We start from the raw sequence: 18,857 nt of genomic DNA, 5'->3' as shown, positions 1-18,857 counted from the left end.
CAAACGGTCTAAATGCATGTAGGGTCATTGAATTTTGTTCCCAGACATTTGTCAATGGTGCGGCGCACAGTGCACAAACGCTGACGCTCGAACCGTAGAATCAGCACAGTGCCGTCGACTACCGTGCACCGAAAACTAGTTTCGCAAACTTCACGGCGGCACACCTCTGGAAAAAATTGCCGTGATCATTAAAAGCCCCTACTGCAAAACCATTCAGTTTTCATGATCGCACTGCGTACCCACAGTCAGTGGCTAATCGTTCTTTGAGCACAACAAATGCAACCTCAGACTCGAGCCACAGCATTTGCGGTGCTTTCCAGCATGATACTTTCATAGTCTTCCGCAACCTCCACATCCATCCTATACAAGCGGCCACTTCCTTCCTCTCTTCATTCGCTCTCCAGTCTGCAAGCCGTTTGGATGCTTGTCACTCCTCTCACTCGCTTTCATGTCAATTACTCACCTCCTTGCTGCTAGTTTCGACGTCGCTGCTCCATCAAAGCTGCCCTCTTCTGGCCTGCCCTCCCGAACACGAATCTTCCACCAACAGGTGCCCTTTCATGGTTCCGGCTTCTTGGTCTCCACAACTCTGATTGCCTTTCTTCTGCTATATGTGAAGCTGATGCCAAGCCTGCCATTGCAACCGCCACCATCGCCAGCGCGCACTGACAAGGAAAGCGAGATGGCCTGATGACATTCTGAAGCTTCTGCCTTTTGTGTCGCCTGCCGCATTCAGTCACTTTGGCACCGACGGCGCATGCGTTTGGATCTGTGTTGCAAGCCATGCGATTATGTGTTATTCTGAGTGCTTCGTTAGGCATGCCTCACGTGTGCTTTTGTGGTCTACAGTGATAAGTGGCTCCGTCAGTCTCCAGACAAAAGTGTTTGACTTGGAGCAGAAAGTTCTGCTGATAAAAGAAGTGGAAAAAGGTGGCCAGCTTCAAACTGACACCGCAAAGGAATTCAGCATACCGCCGTCTAGTTTGTCAACTGTATTGAAAAACAAGGAAGCTGATGGCTTTGAAGAGAGCTTCTCGACGAAGAGAAAAAGGAATCAAGATTCGAAATGCGCCAAAGTGGAAGATTCACTTCTACAGTGCCCGACGAACGCCAGGAGTGCAAATCTCCCCATACGGGGAACTGCACGTACTGCAAAATCCGAAGCTCTCGCACTCCAAATCGGTCATAAAGATTTCAAGTGCAGGAGTAGCTGGCTTGAGCGGTTAAGAAACGATGTTGCGTGACCTTTTCATGGAAAGAATTTGGACTTTCAAAGGTCGTGAACTGCTTTGCGCACGCTGGCTTTTCCCGCGCCGTCGTCAGTGACCCTGACAATAACCAGCCTGACGATGACCGGACTTGCAGCAATCTGCACGAGGCTGTTCATGAAATTACTGGCCAAGAGGTAGAAGGCAACTTTGAGACATTCACATTGGTTGACGCTGGTGCTCCCGTGGTCGTTGCAGCAATGGATGCAGAGGTACTAATTGACACTGTTGGTGGCCCCGACGAGAACGAAGAGCCAGCAGACGAAGAGCCACGTGAAGTGCCAACTATGGTGCAGACGCAGGAGTACCTATGCCTGCTGCGAAATAAAGTTGAATGCATGGACAGCAGCCACAGCCTCGTGCAATGCTTGGTCAAACTAGAGCAGGGGTTGCTCGAACCCACTAAGAACTTGAAAAAGCCAAAGCTCACTGCCTTTCTTGCACCTGAATAAAGTTTTGCTTCACTGAATACATTGTATTTTGACTTCCTCGCAGTTGTGGCGCCATTAAAACTCGACTGCTTTAGCTTTTCTTGAGCGGTTGCTTACATCGAAAACCGCTTATAACGAACTTTTTCGCCATCCCGCTGTCTTTGTTATAGCGAGGGTTTACTGTATTTATTGGGTGCTTTCAGAAAAGAGCAGCCCATCATGTCGGGACGAAACATTAAAATTGAATAGAAAGGATACTTTTTGCAGATTTTCAATGCAGGAACATCAGAAAAACGAAAAAATGAACCTCCTGTTTCCGTGGTGCTGCTCACCACAGCTTCTGGCAACTTCTTGGTGCAGCTAGTACATTTCTTACATACCGTTTGTAGATTATTTTCAAAGAAAATATTCACGAATGACATTTATGTCAGTCGCTACCATTAATTAGAATACCATATTGTCAGATTTAATGGGACCTTACAATGTGCCAAAGCTAAAGTTACCCTTCCCATCTCTGTATGAGGCAGCGTACTTTCCCCTCTCTGTGGACAATGGGAAAGGGCCAAGGCTACTTACTTCAATGTGTGCTTCACTGAAAAGGGGAAAAACAATAGGAAAGAAGCCAACCAGTGCACTCATAGGTCACACCCAAACACTCATCACGGGCAAGTTTCTTAGCCCAAAAAAATTATAAGAACAGTCTGCACACAAGCTCTCTCGCTGCTTACCTGCAATCAAGATCCCAGTTCCATAAAGAAGGTGCTCGTTCACCAGCACCGTCTTCATCCTCACTCGAATCACTATCTGAGCTGCCCAGATCTGCAAAGCAGCAGGCATGCATTTTTGCAGTCACTGCCTCACTTGCCATTCCAATGCATCCCCAGGAGCTCAACCAGGCCAAGTCCACACGCAATGCCACATCTCTCTCTACAAATCTTTCTCGCAAAATTAAAAAGCTCATTCACACCGTTTTTCAATGATAGACAGGTTGCTGTGCACAATACCAGGGCTGTTGCCCTGATTAGGTGCAGCTATACCGATTCTTTAAAAGTGTCATGGCACTGGAAGGTGAAAATAAGAGCGTACATTGTTATTTGAAAAGCAAATCATTATACATCCTCTAAAGGTCATATAATTTATTCTGCCTAGCCAATTCTGATGCAGCTTACCTTTACAAGCAAAATTAGTTGTAATATCCTCTCACCTGCAGTCACATTCCCTACTGCTATTTCGTATTGAGAACAAGCGCCAGTACAAATGAACTCTTAATATTGAAGGAAAAATAAGTTCATAGCGTTACTAAAAATCTTGTGAGTACATAAAGCATACTTTTCTAAAGGCACACTGTTTACTTATTTAAGCAAACCCATAACACGAAATCGGCAGTTATGAGAGTTATATACAGTAAAAGCTTGTTAATTCACAACTCATTAATTCGAAATTTTGGATAATTTGAAGCAGCCGCCGCAGTCTGTTCAACAATGTATTGAAAGCAATATGCAATGCATCCCGCTAATTCACACAGAAATCAGCACCACCACCGGTACTTTGAATTCTGCGCCATCGTTGATGGGAAGAGTGCTAGTGCGCGAGAGCACATTGGCGACGCTGGCATCGCCGCGCAGGCCGCAGCTTTGCTCTTTGTGGGCACAGCTTTGCTCTTTCCATCTGCGGCCCTTTGTTTAGGCCCGAGTGGACAGAGATGCGTTTGCGCGAGGCCAGGCATGGCCAACGCCTCTGTTGCAGGTCGGTTCTCTCCCTCTCTCAAGACTAAAATAAAATCGCAAACATGACACTGCGGTTTTTTTTGTGTTTTTTCGTTTTTTTAATTATTACTTTAGATCTTGGAGGCTATGCTCTTTCTCTACAAAGTGTCCCTCTGAAAAACGGAACCAGGTAACGTCTAAAAAATGGCGGCTGTGACGTGTATCGACGCTCGCAGTGCCAAAAAAGCATAACCTTTAAAATTCATGGCTATTATTGAAAGGAAAGCGTCACTTTGATATGTGTTTGGACGCCACCTTTACGTATAGTGGGACTTAGCAGCGTGCAGCCGGTGCAGCTACAAAAGTACAACGGAGACCAATGTTGCAGCAGGTTCTGCTGCATTTCGCGAGTGCAATTTAAAGCACAGCTCTTGTTCCTGCGGTGAGCGTCGGCGTCTCAAAGCCGCATTTATAGTCGCTTCCTGCGCCGGTCGCTGGTGGCCAGTCACGCTACGACGCTTGCGCTGCGCAGCGCTAGCCAAAATGCCATCCCTTCTGGACACGCGTGCTGTACCTGAGCGCTACTCTTCAAAGCATGCACAGAACGATCCCCAACCCGCGCGCCGCTTTGAACGGCTGCCTGCAATCGTCGACGAAGCGGCGTGGGCACCTTTTTTCTCTGAGCCATGCATGGTGGGTCAGCGCGATGAACGTGCGGCCATATATGGAGCAAGAGCCATCTCAACGTCGGGCGCTTCAGACCGCGTTGGCCCCGTCCGGTTACGTTGGCTGCACCAGTGCTTCGAACTATAGACGTTATTGTTCTCACCATGACGTATCGTGTGCGCACACCCAAGCTACGTCGGACTATATATGCGCTTTAGCCGAGCGGTTCTTTTTCAGATTTTCGTTACATTGAATTTTGTATGATTAAAATTTTTGTAGCATCCCCGTAGAATTCGAATTAACGAGCTTTTACTGTAACAAGAAATTGGCTGCCAAACATGAATTTGAGAAAGAAACCCTCCTGAACACATATACATTGCAACATTTTGAACTACGCACAATGAAGTTTCCAAGGTTCATACAAATTAAGAGCAACATTCCTACGAAGAATTCAAGTGACTTGATCACAAGAGAAATGCGATAGCAGTTTTGTTACGCCCCTCAAGCCCATACAGCACTTTTGCCTTGAGTCAGCTAGTACTTGAAGGCTAGAACTGCACATAGTAAGCTGCCACCTCTATTTTGTTGGCGTTTATCAACCATCGTAGTGTTGTATCTTTTAATTTTTTTATTGCAACTCCAGGTGCCTTGTTGAAGGAAAGCGGGGCGGGGCTTTTGTCACTTTAGTCACCCACCTTTACTTACATTACCCTTATGAACCAAATTGTAGAGATGACCTACATGGCCTGGTGCCTGGTACAGCAGTCGCGAACAGTGTGTTCTCTATATCATTAATAAGGAGGCCACACATGTGACCAAGATTTCAGGTAATATAGGTTTTCCTGACCCTATACAGCAAGATACAATCAGGTACTATGAAGTGTTTGCCAACTCTTCTACGGGCAGAACAATAGTTACAGGCACACACACACAAGCACATGCAAGAAGAAAAAAAAATTCACTTATGACCTAAGGGGGAAAAAAAGTAAAATACCGTATTTACACGATTGTAAGTCGACCACTTTCTTTTTATTTGAAAATCTGAAGTGGGGGGGTCAATTTACAATCAAAACCAAAACATGGCACTGCCAAAAAAGTGAGACCAATGGGAGCTACAACATAGTTACAATTTTAGGTTTGCTCTATGGCCCTACCAATAGCTTTTCGCTATCCCGCGTGTTTGTTTGCTTTTTTTTGGAAGGGTTTTTCAACATTTTTGAGCGTTTTAGAGTGCACACAACACTCATGGGGGGTATCGATAGTTAATGGAAGCACCGCTGTTCCATTCGTGGCGGCACCCTCAGAATGGTGCCGCTTGCGGGGAGTATCAGTAGTTCATGGAAGAGCAGACACCGCTCGACGGTTTCTCTTTCCCTGTTGCGCTTAGCCTGGCTTAGCTTTCTATATAGTTTGACGAAAGGCATTGGTTTGACGCGTTCCACTTGACTGCCGGCTACGTGCCTTCTATGCTTCCTCAGTCGTCATGAGTGCTCCAGGCCCACTAATTATTCGGCACTCGTTCACAGCAGCGTTCAAGACGGCTGCCATCCTTTACACCGAAGAAACTAATCACTGTGCAGCGGTTTGCAAGTGCAAAGTTTCTGAACGGGTGATGCGAGAGTGGCAACTGCTGCGAAGCGAAATTTTCAACTGTGATGGCAAGTGAGGAATTTCCCACGTGCTGAAGTCTGGACAATTTCCGGAGCTGTAGGCTAAGCTTGCGTCGTACGTCGCTGAAATGCGTGATTGGTCCCTGCCACTGAAGTGCGACATGGTCATGAAACAAGCCTGTATCTTCGCCTTTTAAGGACCTGCTCCGCCGTGAGTACGAGTGGCTGGCGGCAGAAGACCGCAAAATTGCGCCAACCGGACCTGTCAAAAGAGCCTCCCTGAAGGCTGCGTGTACTTGGGCGCATTCGGCGTGGGCTGCTGTCCCACAAGATGTCGTGGTGCGGTCGTTTGCCAAATGTGAAATTTCGCTGGACGACGACGCATTGTGGGACTGTAGCAGCGATGACGATGGCAGCACTAGTGAAGACGAGTAGTCCAGTGACCATGTCAGCTATTCATAAATTTTCGTTATTGAATGTACCCTTGGGTATGCTCTCCTTTTTTTTTTCCCGTCACAAGATATGGGGGGGGGTCTACTTACATTCGAGTCAACTTACAATCGTGTAAATACGGTACTTGCTCAAAATAATGACCATCAAAATTCAACCAGAAACCTCAACATCTCTTTAGCAAGGCATGAAATTATTCAACAGTAACAATATTTAGAGGTGAAATTCCACATCAATCTTCGTAGGCTAAGGAAGCTAGACGTAAGATACTACACAGACCTTTCACGCTGCACACTTTTATGCATAAAATGCATAATAAAACATTATGAAACATTGTTGCCTAATGACATAGTTAATTTTGCACAGATGAGTGATGACCTAATATTAAAATGTTAGAAGGTTTTATGCTAGCTCCTTTCAAACGTGCTCATGTACAGGTTCAGTATTCACCATGTTCAACCTCCATTTGTTCCAAATTCAACATCGTAGCTTTTGTTTCCCTTACTTTATGGTGCCTATTGTGAGGTACTTAAAAGCACTCAAGCACTGTAGTGCTCCACAGTCATTTTCAGTTAGCTAAGAGACAATGAGATGCTCATACATAAAAGGGAAGCTGTATATATCTACATAGTCAATGACATACCAAGTCTGCGAAGTATTTGAGGAAAATAATAACTTTAGCAATAGCATCAATATTTCAAACAAGGTCCAGTACAGTTGTTCCAAATAATTTTGCATTTGTTTCGCTGCTGCTTCTTTAGGAGACAAATAAAACCATCTTCAGCCTCACTTATTGATTGAATTCGACTTCGATAATGTCTACACGCTCTCAGATAGCGCATGCTAGGCAGAAGGCTTTAGCAAGTTTTATTATTGTGTCAGTTTTTCTCCCATTGACGCAAGCTATACATACCAGTGTACAGGTATAGATATTTGGAACTAGGACACCGTATTGAGGGTGACGTGGTCACTGAAGTTCACAACCAGACGTTCCTGTGTGGCACAGGCAATGTGTGTGCAAGCAAATCCATATCTTTGGAATGACACCTAATTAAATCACGCACAGGAAGCCTAATTTTTTAATTCTGCCACCTGATTTGACAAACTCTTGTCTCACTCAGAAAATCATTTCACAACATTCAAGAAGGTTGTGATCTCAAAAGTCGCTGCGGTCAGTATGCAAGGCAACTAAGAGAATGTATTGCTTCATCTCCAGGGTAAGACTGAAGGCCGATACTCTGAAATAAATGTATTAGGTAGGTGACAAAAGGATTGGCGAGGACAAAGCGCCTAGACACACAGAAGGAGAATGTTAATGTCCATGGCGATTCAAAGCCATGTCCTCAAATACCTCACATGCCTGGTTTACTGTGAAGAACAGAGGCACACTTCTCACCTGTGCCTCCTTGGGAGCCCACACCAGGAAGCTGGTGGATGCCACAGCCACTGACACCACCACCACCACTTCCACCAGCAGCAGCAGCAGCTGCAGCTTGTGCCTCCTCAGTCCCAGAATTTCTCTCCACATTCCAGAAGCGCCGCAGATTGTGCAAAGCCGCAGCCGGAGTGGTGGCCAATGAAGTGGTCGCAGCTGTAGGGGCCACAGCCACAGGCACCACCTTGATGCGCCTGTCCCGCCCGGGCCTCTCTCGTGGCCGCACCAACACACCCGACTTGGCAATTTCGTGCCTGTCATGCCCAAAGGCTGCTCCGGAGAGCAGTGATGATGATGCTGACGATGCAGAGGACGACACCATTACCCGGTGATTGTGATTGTGACTAGAAGGGCTTGACACATGGCCGCCAGTGTCTTGCTGTGCTCGCTTGAGCTTGTCCAGCACTCGGTTTTGCGCTATTTTGGCCTGCAGCCTGTTCATAGTCTTCGAAAGCTTGGCCGTGCCTCCAGAAGGGACACTGGTCCCAGTGGCAGCGCTGCACACAGCTGCCGTGCCACCACTGCTGGCAGCAACAACCTTTGGCTTGACTTCCGCCAAGCCAAACACGGTGGTTCCCTTGGCAAAGGAGACAGATGACAATGGCTGGGAGACAACGGGCACCCGCTGAAGCTGCTGCGTTTGGTGGACAGGGACCTCCTTGGGCAGGAGCTTTGCCTGGGGCTGGATGCTCCTGTGGTTGTGCGACAGCTCATTTCCTTGCCGCCCGAAGCTGCCATTTTCAACTGTCCGCTGCGCTTCGGACACGGTGGGCAAGGGCGTGCCAGTGACAAGTGGGGCAGAGACGGGAATTTTCTGCGGCAATGTGGCAGCCCCTGCCACCACACACGCAGAGGATGGGGCCTCAGAGAAGTCATACGGGTCGTGGGGAGCACCCCCGGGTTGGGGCGACTGGTGATTCTCGCGCTTTAGCAGGGCCCGCAGCCGGTCGGCAAAGCGCAGCTTTCCTTCAGAAGGAAGCGACAGGGCGGCCCGCCGTTGCCGCCGTTGCTCCTTGCGGCCTCCGACGTGCGACCCGTCCACCAGAGTTGCCGGGCTAGTGTACAGGCGGGCTGGCACAGGGGCTCCTAGTTTCCCATTCCTACAGAGAAGATAATTCACAATTAGGGCTACAAAATGGCACATTTGGCTTTGTGGGACGTGTGTGCAGCAGCACAGCAAATGCAATAAAACCTAATGTAACGTCAAAAATCAAAGCCCATAATGCATCTCAGTTCATACACCCATTAATGCTCTACACTACACCAGTACCAAATCTTGAATATAGAGAGACAGAGAAGGAATACTAAGAGCAAATCTCAATATGACACTTGCCTGATGACACTACTTTGATACAACCAACTTAGTGCTACATGATCCACGACTCCAGGCCACCATATTACCTTTCATCATAGCTCTCCAGTTACATCACAATTCAGTAACTGAAGCACACACATTTAGCACTGTACTGTTAGTAGAATGCAGTGCTCCATAACAACACATGAAAATGCACTTCACATGCCAGTGAACTGGAGATATAAAAATAGTTCTCCCTGCAGATTTCCTGGTCCACTGCAAGAAGACAAGTACAGTCATGGCATGCAGAGTGAAACTGGCTTGAAACAACACAGCCTCACAGCCAGTATATCATAAAAGGCCATTACTACTGAAAAATTAATGCATCTGTAACGAAGCAGATGCACCTCTAGCTGTGTTGTCCAAGGCACATTGAGGAAGAAGGCCCGTGCCATGATTGCACGAGAGCTCATGTTCATGGCTTACACTACTGGGCATTCTAGCACGCATCATTTTTGAGAATACACCTATTATATTATACATTCATTCATTCATTAACATTTGAATATGGCAAAATTTTAAGCCATTTCACACATACACACCATGGCATAAAATTAGTGAAACAACAAAAGAAAAATTGTGACGCTGACACCGTTGACTGTAGCATGGCCACAACATGACCTATGATGTCCAATGGCATTCTTGGAATGCCAGCTTGTCCTTGCACTCGGGAAATGTGGTTGCTAACTTTCTGGTGCCAAATGAAACACGTCCTGAGGATTTCTTATTTCCTGGTATATAATTTTTTTCATTCCAGCCATCATAAGTGGCTTATCATAGAGGCCAGACAAAATACACTGCTTGCTGCTTCAGAGATTGTGCACCAGTTAACAAGTAGAAAACGCATAAGGACACAAATATTTTTCTATTTTCTCACTTGTTAAATGCAGCTAAAGACAATGTTCAAGGCTTATGTAAATAGAATGAAAGAACAAAGGTTTTATTCAGTTGAATAACATATACAGTGGAGCTGAATATTTCATCCGAGATGGCAGATCCCTTAGCATTCTTTACTGCAACACAGTGGTGAATCTGTGGGCTTTTGTCATTTTTAAAGCAAACAAATCATACTGACAATAACATCTGCCAAATTTGCTTTGTATGAAAGAGTAAAGCAGCCTGCCACTTGCACAATGGCCCGCTTAAACGAAAGTCATTTTTCCACTTAAATGTCACGTATTTTTAGCCTACAGAGATTGCCCTCGGAGTAGTGCAACATTGCGTTAACTTGTTGCGAACTTCACAGAAGCAGGTAAAAGTGTCTGTGACAAAGAGCAAAGCGCCCACTGACAAGCAGCTTTCATAAGCACCACAAGTGCAGCTTACAATACCAAAATGACCAAGGTTAAAAGAAAAATTTGAACTTTTCTAGCACGTGGGATATGATGGCATCGGCACAAAAAAATAATAATGAATACAACAGTTTCAAAATTTTATGCAGTGCAGGGCAATCTTATCGTACTGCAGTGGTCACATCCATGTTAATAATATGTATGCTCATTTAATGACATCTCTCTTCTTTTTTTCCAGATTCTGTGGAGAGCACAGACACAGCTGCTACTGCAAAAATAAAAATCTGCACTCTCTTTATTTTAAAGACATTTTAAAGGCTAGCATTTTGTTATGACAACAGGAATCCCACAAAGGATAATTCAACCTAGGGCACAAGAACACAAGACTGACCAGAGCAGACACACACAGCACTTAATATAGATCATAGGATGACAGGTGAAAAACCGACTATGGCTTGACACGGCTAAGCTGGGTTTGTTGTCCTTTTCTTTCCCCACGCAAAAAATATGTTTTTCCAATTCAATAAAGAGTACGCATTGCATACCCGTAAAACCTAGAAATGTGCATGTGGAATGTGGTGTACAAAGCTAAGCTGCAGTTCTTTGAGAATATCTACATGTTAAGCTTCCGACATGTTCACTCCTTTAACATCAATGCAGCCCTGTTCCTGTCATGCTAACAACAAAATATAATTATCAGCTGCAAATTTCCGTCCATATTACCTCACTAAATATGCATAACAGGGCTGCTAAGAATTTTACACCATACATCAAAGAAGTAAAGGCCAGCCTGCTGGTCTTAATGTCGCAATAATGCTACACAAAGTGGAAAACCTGAGGACTAAGAACCACACACGAACACCAGAAGCACGCCTTTTCTCTGTGACATCCCACACATCAAAATAAAGAGAATCACAGGAAGATTGAGTCTTGAAGTGATAAGTGTTCAAACAATGGGATGTTGCTGAAGGCAGCCTTTTGACAAGTGAACTTGCCTTTGCCTGGACCACGGCAAGAGAGTTAGTTTTTCCATAAACTGCTTACTGTTTATGGATTACCGGAGCTGTAGATGGCAGTAGCAATGCTGGTAGTGACATCTTGTGGCATTTTGACCAACTACAATGGGCAAATTTTTGTTTGTCGTGTCAGTGTTACCGTGGCAAAAATAGAAGTACTGCATGTCAACAATAACGTCACTACCAACGCTTTACACCAGCAGCGAAGTAGAATATTTAAGTTGCTGCAGTATTAATTTTGTGTGCTGTCTGGTTAGACACTGCATTACCAGGGGACGTATTCTGAAACGTTCGCCGCCGCGAAAGTTTCGCCCTGGCCACGCCTCCGCCGTTGCGGCGCGCTCTGAATGGCTGCTTTGACAAAACCGGAAATTCAGGTGGCGCAAGTGAATTTCCGGTTTTGTCAAAGCAGCCATTCAGCGCGCGCCGCAACGGCGGAGGCGTGGCCAGGGCGAAACTTTCGCGGCGGCGAACGTTTCAGAATACGTCCCCAGATATGACCAAACCCAAGCAGGCCAGATGACTATTTCTCACTGCCCTGTTTCGAAGGGGATGCCAATAAATCATCATCATCATCTGTTGTGGACCTGTACGGGAACCCTGTAAAACAACATTACATTTATAGACACGCTAAAGCTCTCTGAAAACAAGTTTACTTGTCGAAATGCTGGATCCAGAGACATCCCTTGTTCGACCACTCTTCATCACCCTAATACAGTGGGGTCATAACTACACCTTACCAGCTACCATAAATTTTTGCTATAGCAAAGTTGGCTTTTACTTTTTTTTTTGTATGGTGGATGCATATAATCCAATTGGCATTTTGCCTGCTTACTTGAAATAGAAATTGAATGTTTTATCTTATATGTTATGGAGAGAAACTAAATACTCATAAGGGCATCAAACTGTTTGCCTACATCTGTAAGCAAAACATTTTGCCTAACAGCATCAAAACATTTAACACAAAGGGGCAGTAAAATTCCATAACGAATTCCAGAAGTTGGCCTTCTCTGCAGTGTTCTGCTCTAGACACTCTTCGCCCTCCCAATGTTTTACCTGAGGGGAAAGCCCACTGGCTTTTTTAGAGGATGTTTTGCTTCATACTGGGTACTACCTTTTGCAAGGGCAAAAACTGGGTGTTTTAGTCGCTGTGACCCTCAGCACACATCCCTTGAAACAAGTGGCTCCCCATAAATTAAACTAAAAATTAAATTATGGGGTTTTACGTGCCATAATCTCAATCTGATAATGAGGCACGCCGGAGTGGGGGACTCCAGAATAATTTGGACCACCTGGGGTTCTTTAATGTGCACCTAAATCTAAGTAAACGGGCGTTTTTGCCTTTCGTCCCCATCGAAATACAGCCACCATGGCCTGGGTTCGATGCCGCGATCTCTTGTTTGGCAGCCCAACACCAAAGCCACTAAGCAACCATGACGGGCTCCCCACAACAATTAAGCTGTTTCCAATATTGTTTAATGGGTGTTCCGAGTTTAGGGCATTGATAATTGTACGCAGCACACAGAAGCCATGTGACTGCCCACTTTAACTGCATATGCAAAGGCAACTGTAGGCTTGTGAACAAGAGTGCCTGGTTAGAGTTGAGCCTTACAGGGCAGCCACTTACAAAATTTTGTAAACCATTAATTGCATAACTATCTATGTTACACTTTCTTAATTAATGCAGAGAATTTTTCATGAGAACTTCAGCTCTATGTCCTGACCATTTGTGCCAAATTACGCAGAGTTTTGTTTCTCCATGAACAAACTTTAGTTACCCACCATGTCTGCGCTGGGGGTCCCTGCATTAAAACAAATTTCGTGAAGGTGTTTTACACGTCAAAACCACGATTATGAGGCATGCAGTTGTGGAGAACTCTGGATTAATTTTGACCCCTTGGTTGCTCTAATCTAGGTGCATTAGCACTTTGGCCTTTTACCCTTATCGAAATGTGGCCACTGCATCCGCGATCAAACCCGCAACCTCGAGCTCTCAGTGGCGCAATGTCACAGCAATTGAGCTACCATGGCAGGTGTGGGCCTCTGCATCACGAGTGCCTCTCATTTCCTCCCAATCGACGAATCAATACTTGCAGACACCTGGAGCTCCAAAAAGTTCAGGCACTTTCACAAAGGACTGTACACACTTGCAAATGCTAATACAGGCATGAATGATTTGCCAGCAATGTTTGCTACACCTTCGCTATATACCCAAGAATGGCAGCCCTCAGAGTGGTTTCAGTTTGCTATATTATGCTTACACTTCGTTTCGATGACTTGTGCAATGAAAGGAAACAAGACAGCTGTTGCCCGACTGTGTTCTAAAGAGACTTCAGCACTGCCCTTGTGCAAAAAAAGCAGCCCGTTGATAATACAAATTAGAAATGTGCAGCATATCAACAACAAATGAAGGCACCCAAAACACAAACCGAAACCTGTTACCCCTACAAAAGAGAAAATTGTCACTGTGCAGCCTTTTCGTAATCGACGATGTGCAAAGCAAGGTTATCTGCTGCAGGAAGGGACGGAGACTGCAGCCCAAGCCTTCCTGGTCAACAAACATATCTTAAATCTTATCAATGTGGGCAGCACAGACACTGCATATCTTTCGGATATTATGTAACAGAAAAAAAAAAGAAAAAGGTGGACAGCGAAAAATTATAGGGAAATTAAACGAAAATTTGTGATTCGCGCTAAACAAAAAAAAATACACCACCTTTAGTGCGATACTACGACAGAACAACTCACGTTGATAAACACAGTTTTCTGCAGCGCACACATTTCTTTGGGCACACAGCCAAATAAAAGTTAACAGTTGCAAGAACATGATGACAGACGTAACGCAGAGTAAAGAAACAATCCAGTTGCATGCATTACCTGTTCTCAAACAAAAGTTGGGACTCGGCGCAAGATAAATTACGAAGTACAAAGCACACGCAGAACGATCACGACCAACACACGACATTGCTCACGTTATTTAACAGTGTCAGCCGCACCAACACTGATGCAAACAAACAAACATAACCAACAACGTCGTTTTCAAGCTTCTATTTGTTCAATTAACAACGCACTGCAGTGTAGGACCGATACCAAAAACCGACGAAACGTTGGTTTCGAATACTCCACTCTTTTTTTATTATTATTATTATTAACGGGAAAACATCAGCACAGCACAAGTGTCGAAATACCACTCTCTAATGGGATGTCTCGGTCCGCTCAAAGGCGGTGCTTCCGTGCGTCACCTCCGTCGATGAAGCCTACTACGCTCGCGGAAATTACAGCAACCGCCACGCAAAGGGGGAAAAAAGAAACACCCCACGGTGACGAAAATGTCAGTCACGCTACAACACAGCCGCACCAAAGAGCGCACAGCAACAACTGTGCACAGCGTTCCCAATCGCGCGACTTTCCCCGACACCTGTCAAACGGGCGCAGCACACGGGCGCGCGTCACACAAGCACAGCAAAACGATCGAAAACATGATTTAATCGACTTACTGCTCTTCTGTGGCGAAGCCGTGACACTTGTTGTTGAGCTTCGTGGCGTTACCGCTACCGTGGGAGAATCCAAGTGTGTTTTCCTCGAAGATTTGCCGAATGCAGTACGTGTATCCATTCAACTGTCCCTGTTTGTATAATTTCGTACTGCGAACGAAAACGAAGCAACAATCACTGAATCACGCCAGATGACCACAGCCGCACATCACGAAGGCTAAATAACCTGAGCGAAAGATGCGGAATACCGCATTAATCACTCGTGATTACACAGAATTGACACCAGTGTTTACATAGAGCGACGAAGTGAGTGTTGGACTGCGGGCAGAGCACGGGATTGTTTTTAATGGTTCTCGCACCAAAGACCAGCTATAACGAAAGCGAAAGCCTAGCACACAAGCCTTCGCAACAAAACATGGCAAAACACTAGCGCTGAGAACAAAACGCTACAAAACCAGCCCGATTTACTGAACAGCAGTCGGCCAAATAGGACTAGGCCTAATCATTGCACATTCGCGTCCCTTCGGGAGCAGAATTAGGCTTATGAAAAAAAGTGTTTTATCTCGGTTAAGCGGCACAAGTTCACGCTACCGCTAGAAACAAAAATTTTCTCCAGCTTGAAGGCTCAAAGATTCCGAATTTTTTCGTCGTCTCTTTTAAACGTAAGTGCAAATGATCACTAAAAAGAGTCACATTTGAAGGTCACTTTCTTAGGGCTAGCTTCACAAAGCATAAACATTGTCAAATGTATATTGGTTCGGGGAGTCGTAAAAATGCTGGAAGAAGTATTTACCCATTTTTGTTCATTATCAAGCTTCTCGCTATGACGTACGCTTCCTAATCGGAGCCAATTCTGAGAATATATCCAACATCCGTGTGTAAAATCATGGTATGAAGGGAAACCACAACAAATAATATGGCTGCCGTTGCGCTGACACAAGTTGATTCATCAGCTTCTCTGTCACCACCAAATTAGTAGTCAATGTGATTGTACGAACACCTCGAGTTATGTTTGCACTAAACTCTCGGCTTTACTTAAAATAATATTTTATACATACAATATCTTTTATTAGATTTAGCTCGTCATAGAAACGTTTTTTATGGCTTCCTGTGGATTTGTTCGACTAGTGCCTGTACTTATGCCGCTGTGTATCCATCCCATGTGCGACTGTGTGCGCTTTTACTGCTTCGTTGGTCGTATTTTCCGCATTTCATTAATACATTTATTAATAACACGGCTACTGTTGAGGTAAGAAGCCCCGCATTGATACTTGGAGCTACTGTTTGTTGATGCGATTGAATAAATACTGTTGTTTAGACGCGCGGAGGGGTGACATGGACTAGGAACGTCTGCTACAGCGTTGCACTTGAGCGTTCACCTTCACGATATTCTTTCAGATAAAATGTCGGGAGACAACGTTATGCCCAAGATTGACGTTCAAAAGGAGCTGAGTGGGTCCGCGCAGCTCAACTATATGAAGATTATAGAAAAGGAGAACATGGAACGGGTGCGGAGGTTGAAACGTATTCGCCATAGGAACCTGCTGACGGGATTTCTCCTCGCCGGCGGAGTATGCGGAATATGTATCCTTTGCTTATGTGTTTATTCAATACACTCATTTCTTTCAGTTTCAATTGTGCCCATTTCCAACATGAGCGTCAATACTGCCCCGCATAAGTCCCTTACTACAGCAGCCTATGCTGCGTCAGTTCCGCAGCAAAAAACTAAATTGCTACAAGTTGCATCACTGCCGTTAAGGTTACGCTTTCATCTGGCAGTGGGCAAAAGAGAACGAACACCAACATGGTCGACTGTTCACGTTATGTTTATAGGCGTTGATAGGGAATTAGTGCATTAGTGAAAATATGCACGCACGCAGAAACGCTTGCGTTCGACTCATCCCACGTGCGCACCCTTTTATTTTAGCGCTAATTTCCCCTGCACCATTATGCAAGAGTAACCAGGCCAACAGTAAGACCTTCTTACGTTTGCAGGCGTTCAAATTTTCGAGCAACATCCGTGTTTGGTTAGTTTGGTGTCTTTCGTGTGTGTGTGTGTGTGTGTGTGTGTGTGTGTGTGTGTGTGTGTGTGTGTGTGTGTGTGTGTGTGTGTGTGTGTGTGTGCGCGCGCGCGCGCGCGTGCGTGCGTGCGTGCGAACTTCAGTCAGGCTGTACGTGACGCACCTTGACATATCGTGCAGTTGCATATTCGGTGCTCGCTGTCAAGCAGGAAAGCTTTCTAGACAACTTTGAAGAACCTGCTCCGAAGTAGACAAGATGGTGCCAAGTGTTTATCCATGTACAAAGTTTCCTTGTTTCTTCATGCTTGGGATGTGTGGACCCTGTTAATTTGATGCTGTAATAAAGTACATTTAGTTCAGACAAATGTAGGCTCAGGCTCGTTAGGCGAAATAGAAAACTACCGAGCACATTAGGGCTCCCATACCTGCTAAAGTTCTCTTCTGCTAGTGGGTTTTGTAGTTGTGACTGCAGTCATCATTTCATTAGCTCATTGACCATTATTGCAAGTGAAGAGTACCGGTCACTTGGGGAAGACTGGGAATGCCCAGCATTCATTCCCAGGACAGTTAAAAGCACCGACAGCAATCGAAGAAAAATATGGTGCAGGCACTAGGTTTTAGCTACAGGGATGTAATTGATACTATGAGTTCATTCAAGTATAACCCCCATGCAAGCGATCTTGCACGCGACACGATGTAGATGGCTGTCGCGTTTACTCATCGCCTTCAGCCATACCCCATGTGAGCGACAACATTGTGCGACGTCTCTCCGATGTTGCCGGTATGAGGGCAGCAAATTATCACCGAAGTGGCATGACACATGTTTTATTAAATTAAGTTGATGTGTTTTACTGTAAGGAGCAGCATAAAATATTTCTGAAAGTCTTGCAGTAGGTTCTTATCCTTGCATATATCAAAATAGTCATTTGCTTGTTCTGTGCGACAACTGGTAGTACTTGACTGATGTATTAATGGGGACAGAACTGCCCAGGACACAGCTCCAACAGCCAGAGCAGGGGAAAACTGCATTGCTGCACTATCTAATGATGGTTCACGATCAAGAACGAGTGCATGCATGTACTGGCTGGTACCTTCACACGAGTTGCTCTTTGCCCAAGAACCTTGCGCGAAATGCTGCTAGGATGGCATCGGTTCAAAGCGTCTGCTGCGCATGCTGCAGCGTGCTGGTGACAAGGCATTTGACATGGAAAGCAAGTCACGCTCCCAGCCAATGCCCACATAGCGGCATCTCACGGAAGGTTTCTGGGCGAAGAGCAACTAGCCTGAAGGAGCCAGAAAGCACACGCACGCAAGCACACGCACGCAAGCTAGGATGCAAGCTTCACCTCGAACCAGGCGAACCGATGCAGTTTTCTCCTGCTCCGGCCGTTGGAGCCGCGTCCTGGGCATTTCTTTCCCCAATAGTACATCCAGTTCTGGCTTCGTGCCATTGGCTAGTCACTCATAGCACTTCCGAGTGACGAGCGGTGAATTCTAGATTTCCAGAACCAAGCGACAAGAATGAGCGATCTGTTTGCGCAACGGCCCGTTTCGTCGCTAAAAACCGTTGCACACAAAATCGCTCTAATGGTCTTTGGGCTTCAAGGAACAAAACATATATAATCCGAATTCCTAGCTTCTTTACTATTCCTGTTTTAATTTTTCTACATTCCTTATACAGTCGTGCACCTCTAGAACGAATGCCTCTACAACGAAATGACCTGTATAATGGAATGATTCTGTCCTGGTTCTATTGTGAGCTGTGCGGTGCACGACATTTACAGCAAAGTGACCTGTATAACAAATGGTTACAGAGCCCTCAAGCACTTCGTTATAAAGCTGTTCAACTGTGAATTGTTTAATGAACCTTTTATATATATAATATGGCGTTCATGTGGTCAGAATTCTCAGTTACACACTGGTCCTTGTTTCCCAGTTCTTCATTCATTCTTTCAATTACTACGTTCCATGTTGTGGAGGTTCATCAACATGCTCTGTTATTGTTCCATAAAGATGAGTACCAACCAGCCCAATTTGCTGCGTTGCCAAGGCCAAGAAGCAGGAAAGTATTGATGCCTTACATAATAATATCCTGCAAAGAGAAGGAAGCAACA

The 18,857-nt window shown here is 45.3% G+C and overlaps 2 protein-coding genes across 2 annotated transcripts in view; one reads left to right on the top strand and one right to left on the bottom strand.

Moving 5' to 3' along the window:
* Positions 1-15,672, bottom strand: part of LOC142583051 (uncharacterized) — a 47,086-nt gene extending 31,414 nt beyond the window's left edge. The window contains exons 1-4 of the mRNA XM_075693322.1: positions 15,516-15,672; positions 14,726-14,872; positions 7,528-8,666; positions 2,428-2,518 (exon numbers count right to left, since the gene is read on the bottom strand). Coding sequence (XP_075549437.1) covers positions 2,428-2,518; positions 7,528-8,666; positions 14,726-14,872; positions 15,516-15,529 — 1,391 coding nt within the window. The 5' untranslated portion in view covers positions 15,530-15,672. The remainder of the gene's footprint in view (positions 1-2,427; positions 2,519-7,527; positions 8,667-14,725; positions 14,873-15,515) is intronic.
* A 163-nt stretch (positions 15,673-15,835) lies between these two features.
* Ccdc56 (Coiled-coil domain containing 56) lies at positions 15,836-17,112 on the top strand. Its single transcript, XM_075693325.1, has 3 exons — positions 15,836-15,971; positions 16,121-16,306; positions 16,924-17,112. The coding sequence occupies exons 2-3, from the start codon at positions 16,126-16,128 to the stop codon at positions 16,992-16,994; spliced, it is 252 nt and encodes an 83-aa protein (XP_075549440.1). The 5' UTR covers positions 15,836-15,971; positions 16,121-16,125; the 3' UTR covers positions 16,995-17,112.
* The last annotated feature ends 1,745 nt before the right edge of the window (positions 17,113-18,857 follow it).

Source organism: Dermacentor variabilis, chromosome 5 (genome assembly GCF_050947875.1).
Source record: "Dermacentor variabilis isolate Ectoservices chromosome 5, ASM5094787v1, whole genome shotgun sequence".
Taxonomy (NCBI): Eukaryota; Metazoa; Arthropoda; class Arachnida; order Ixodida; family Ixodidae; genus Dermacentor; species Dermacentor variabilis.
This window is presented reverse-complemented; position numbering and strand designations above follow the sequence as displayed.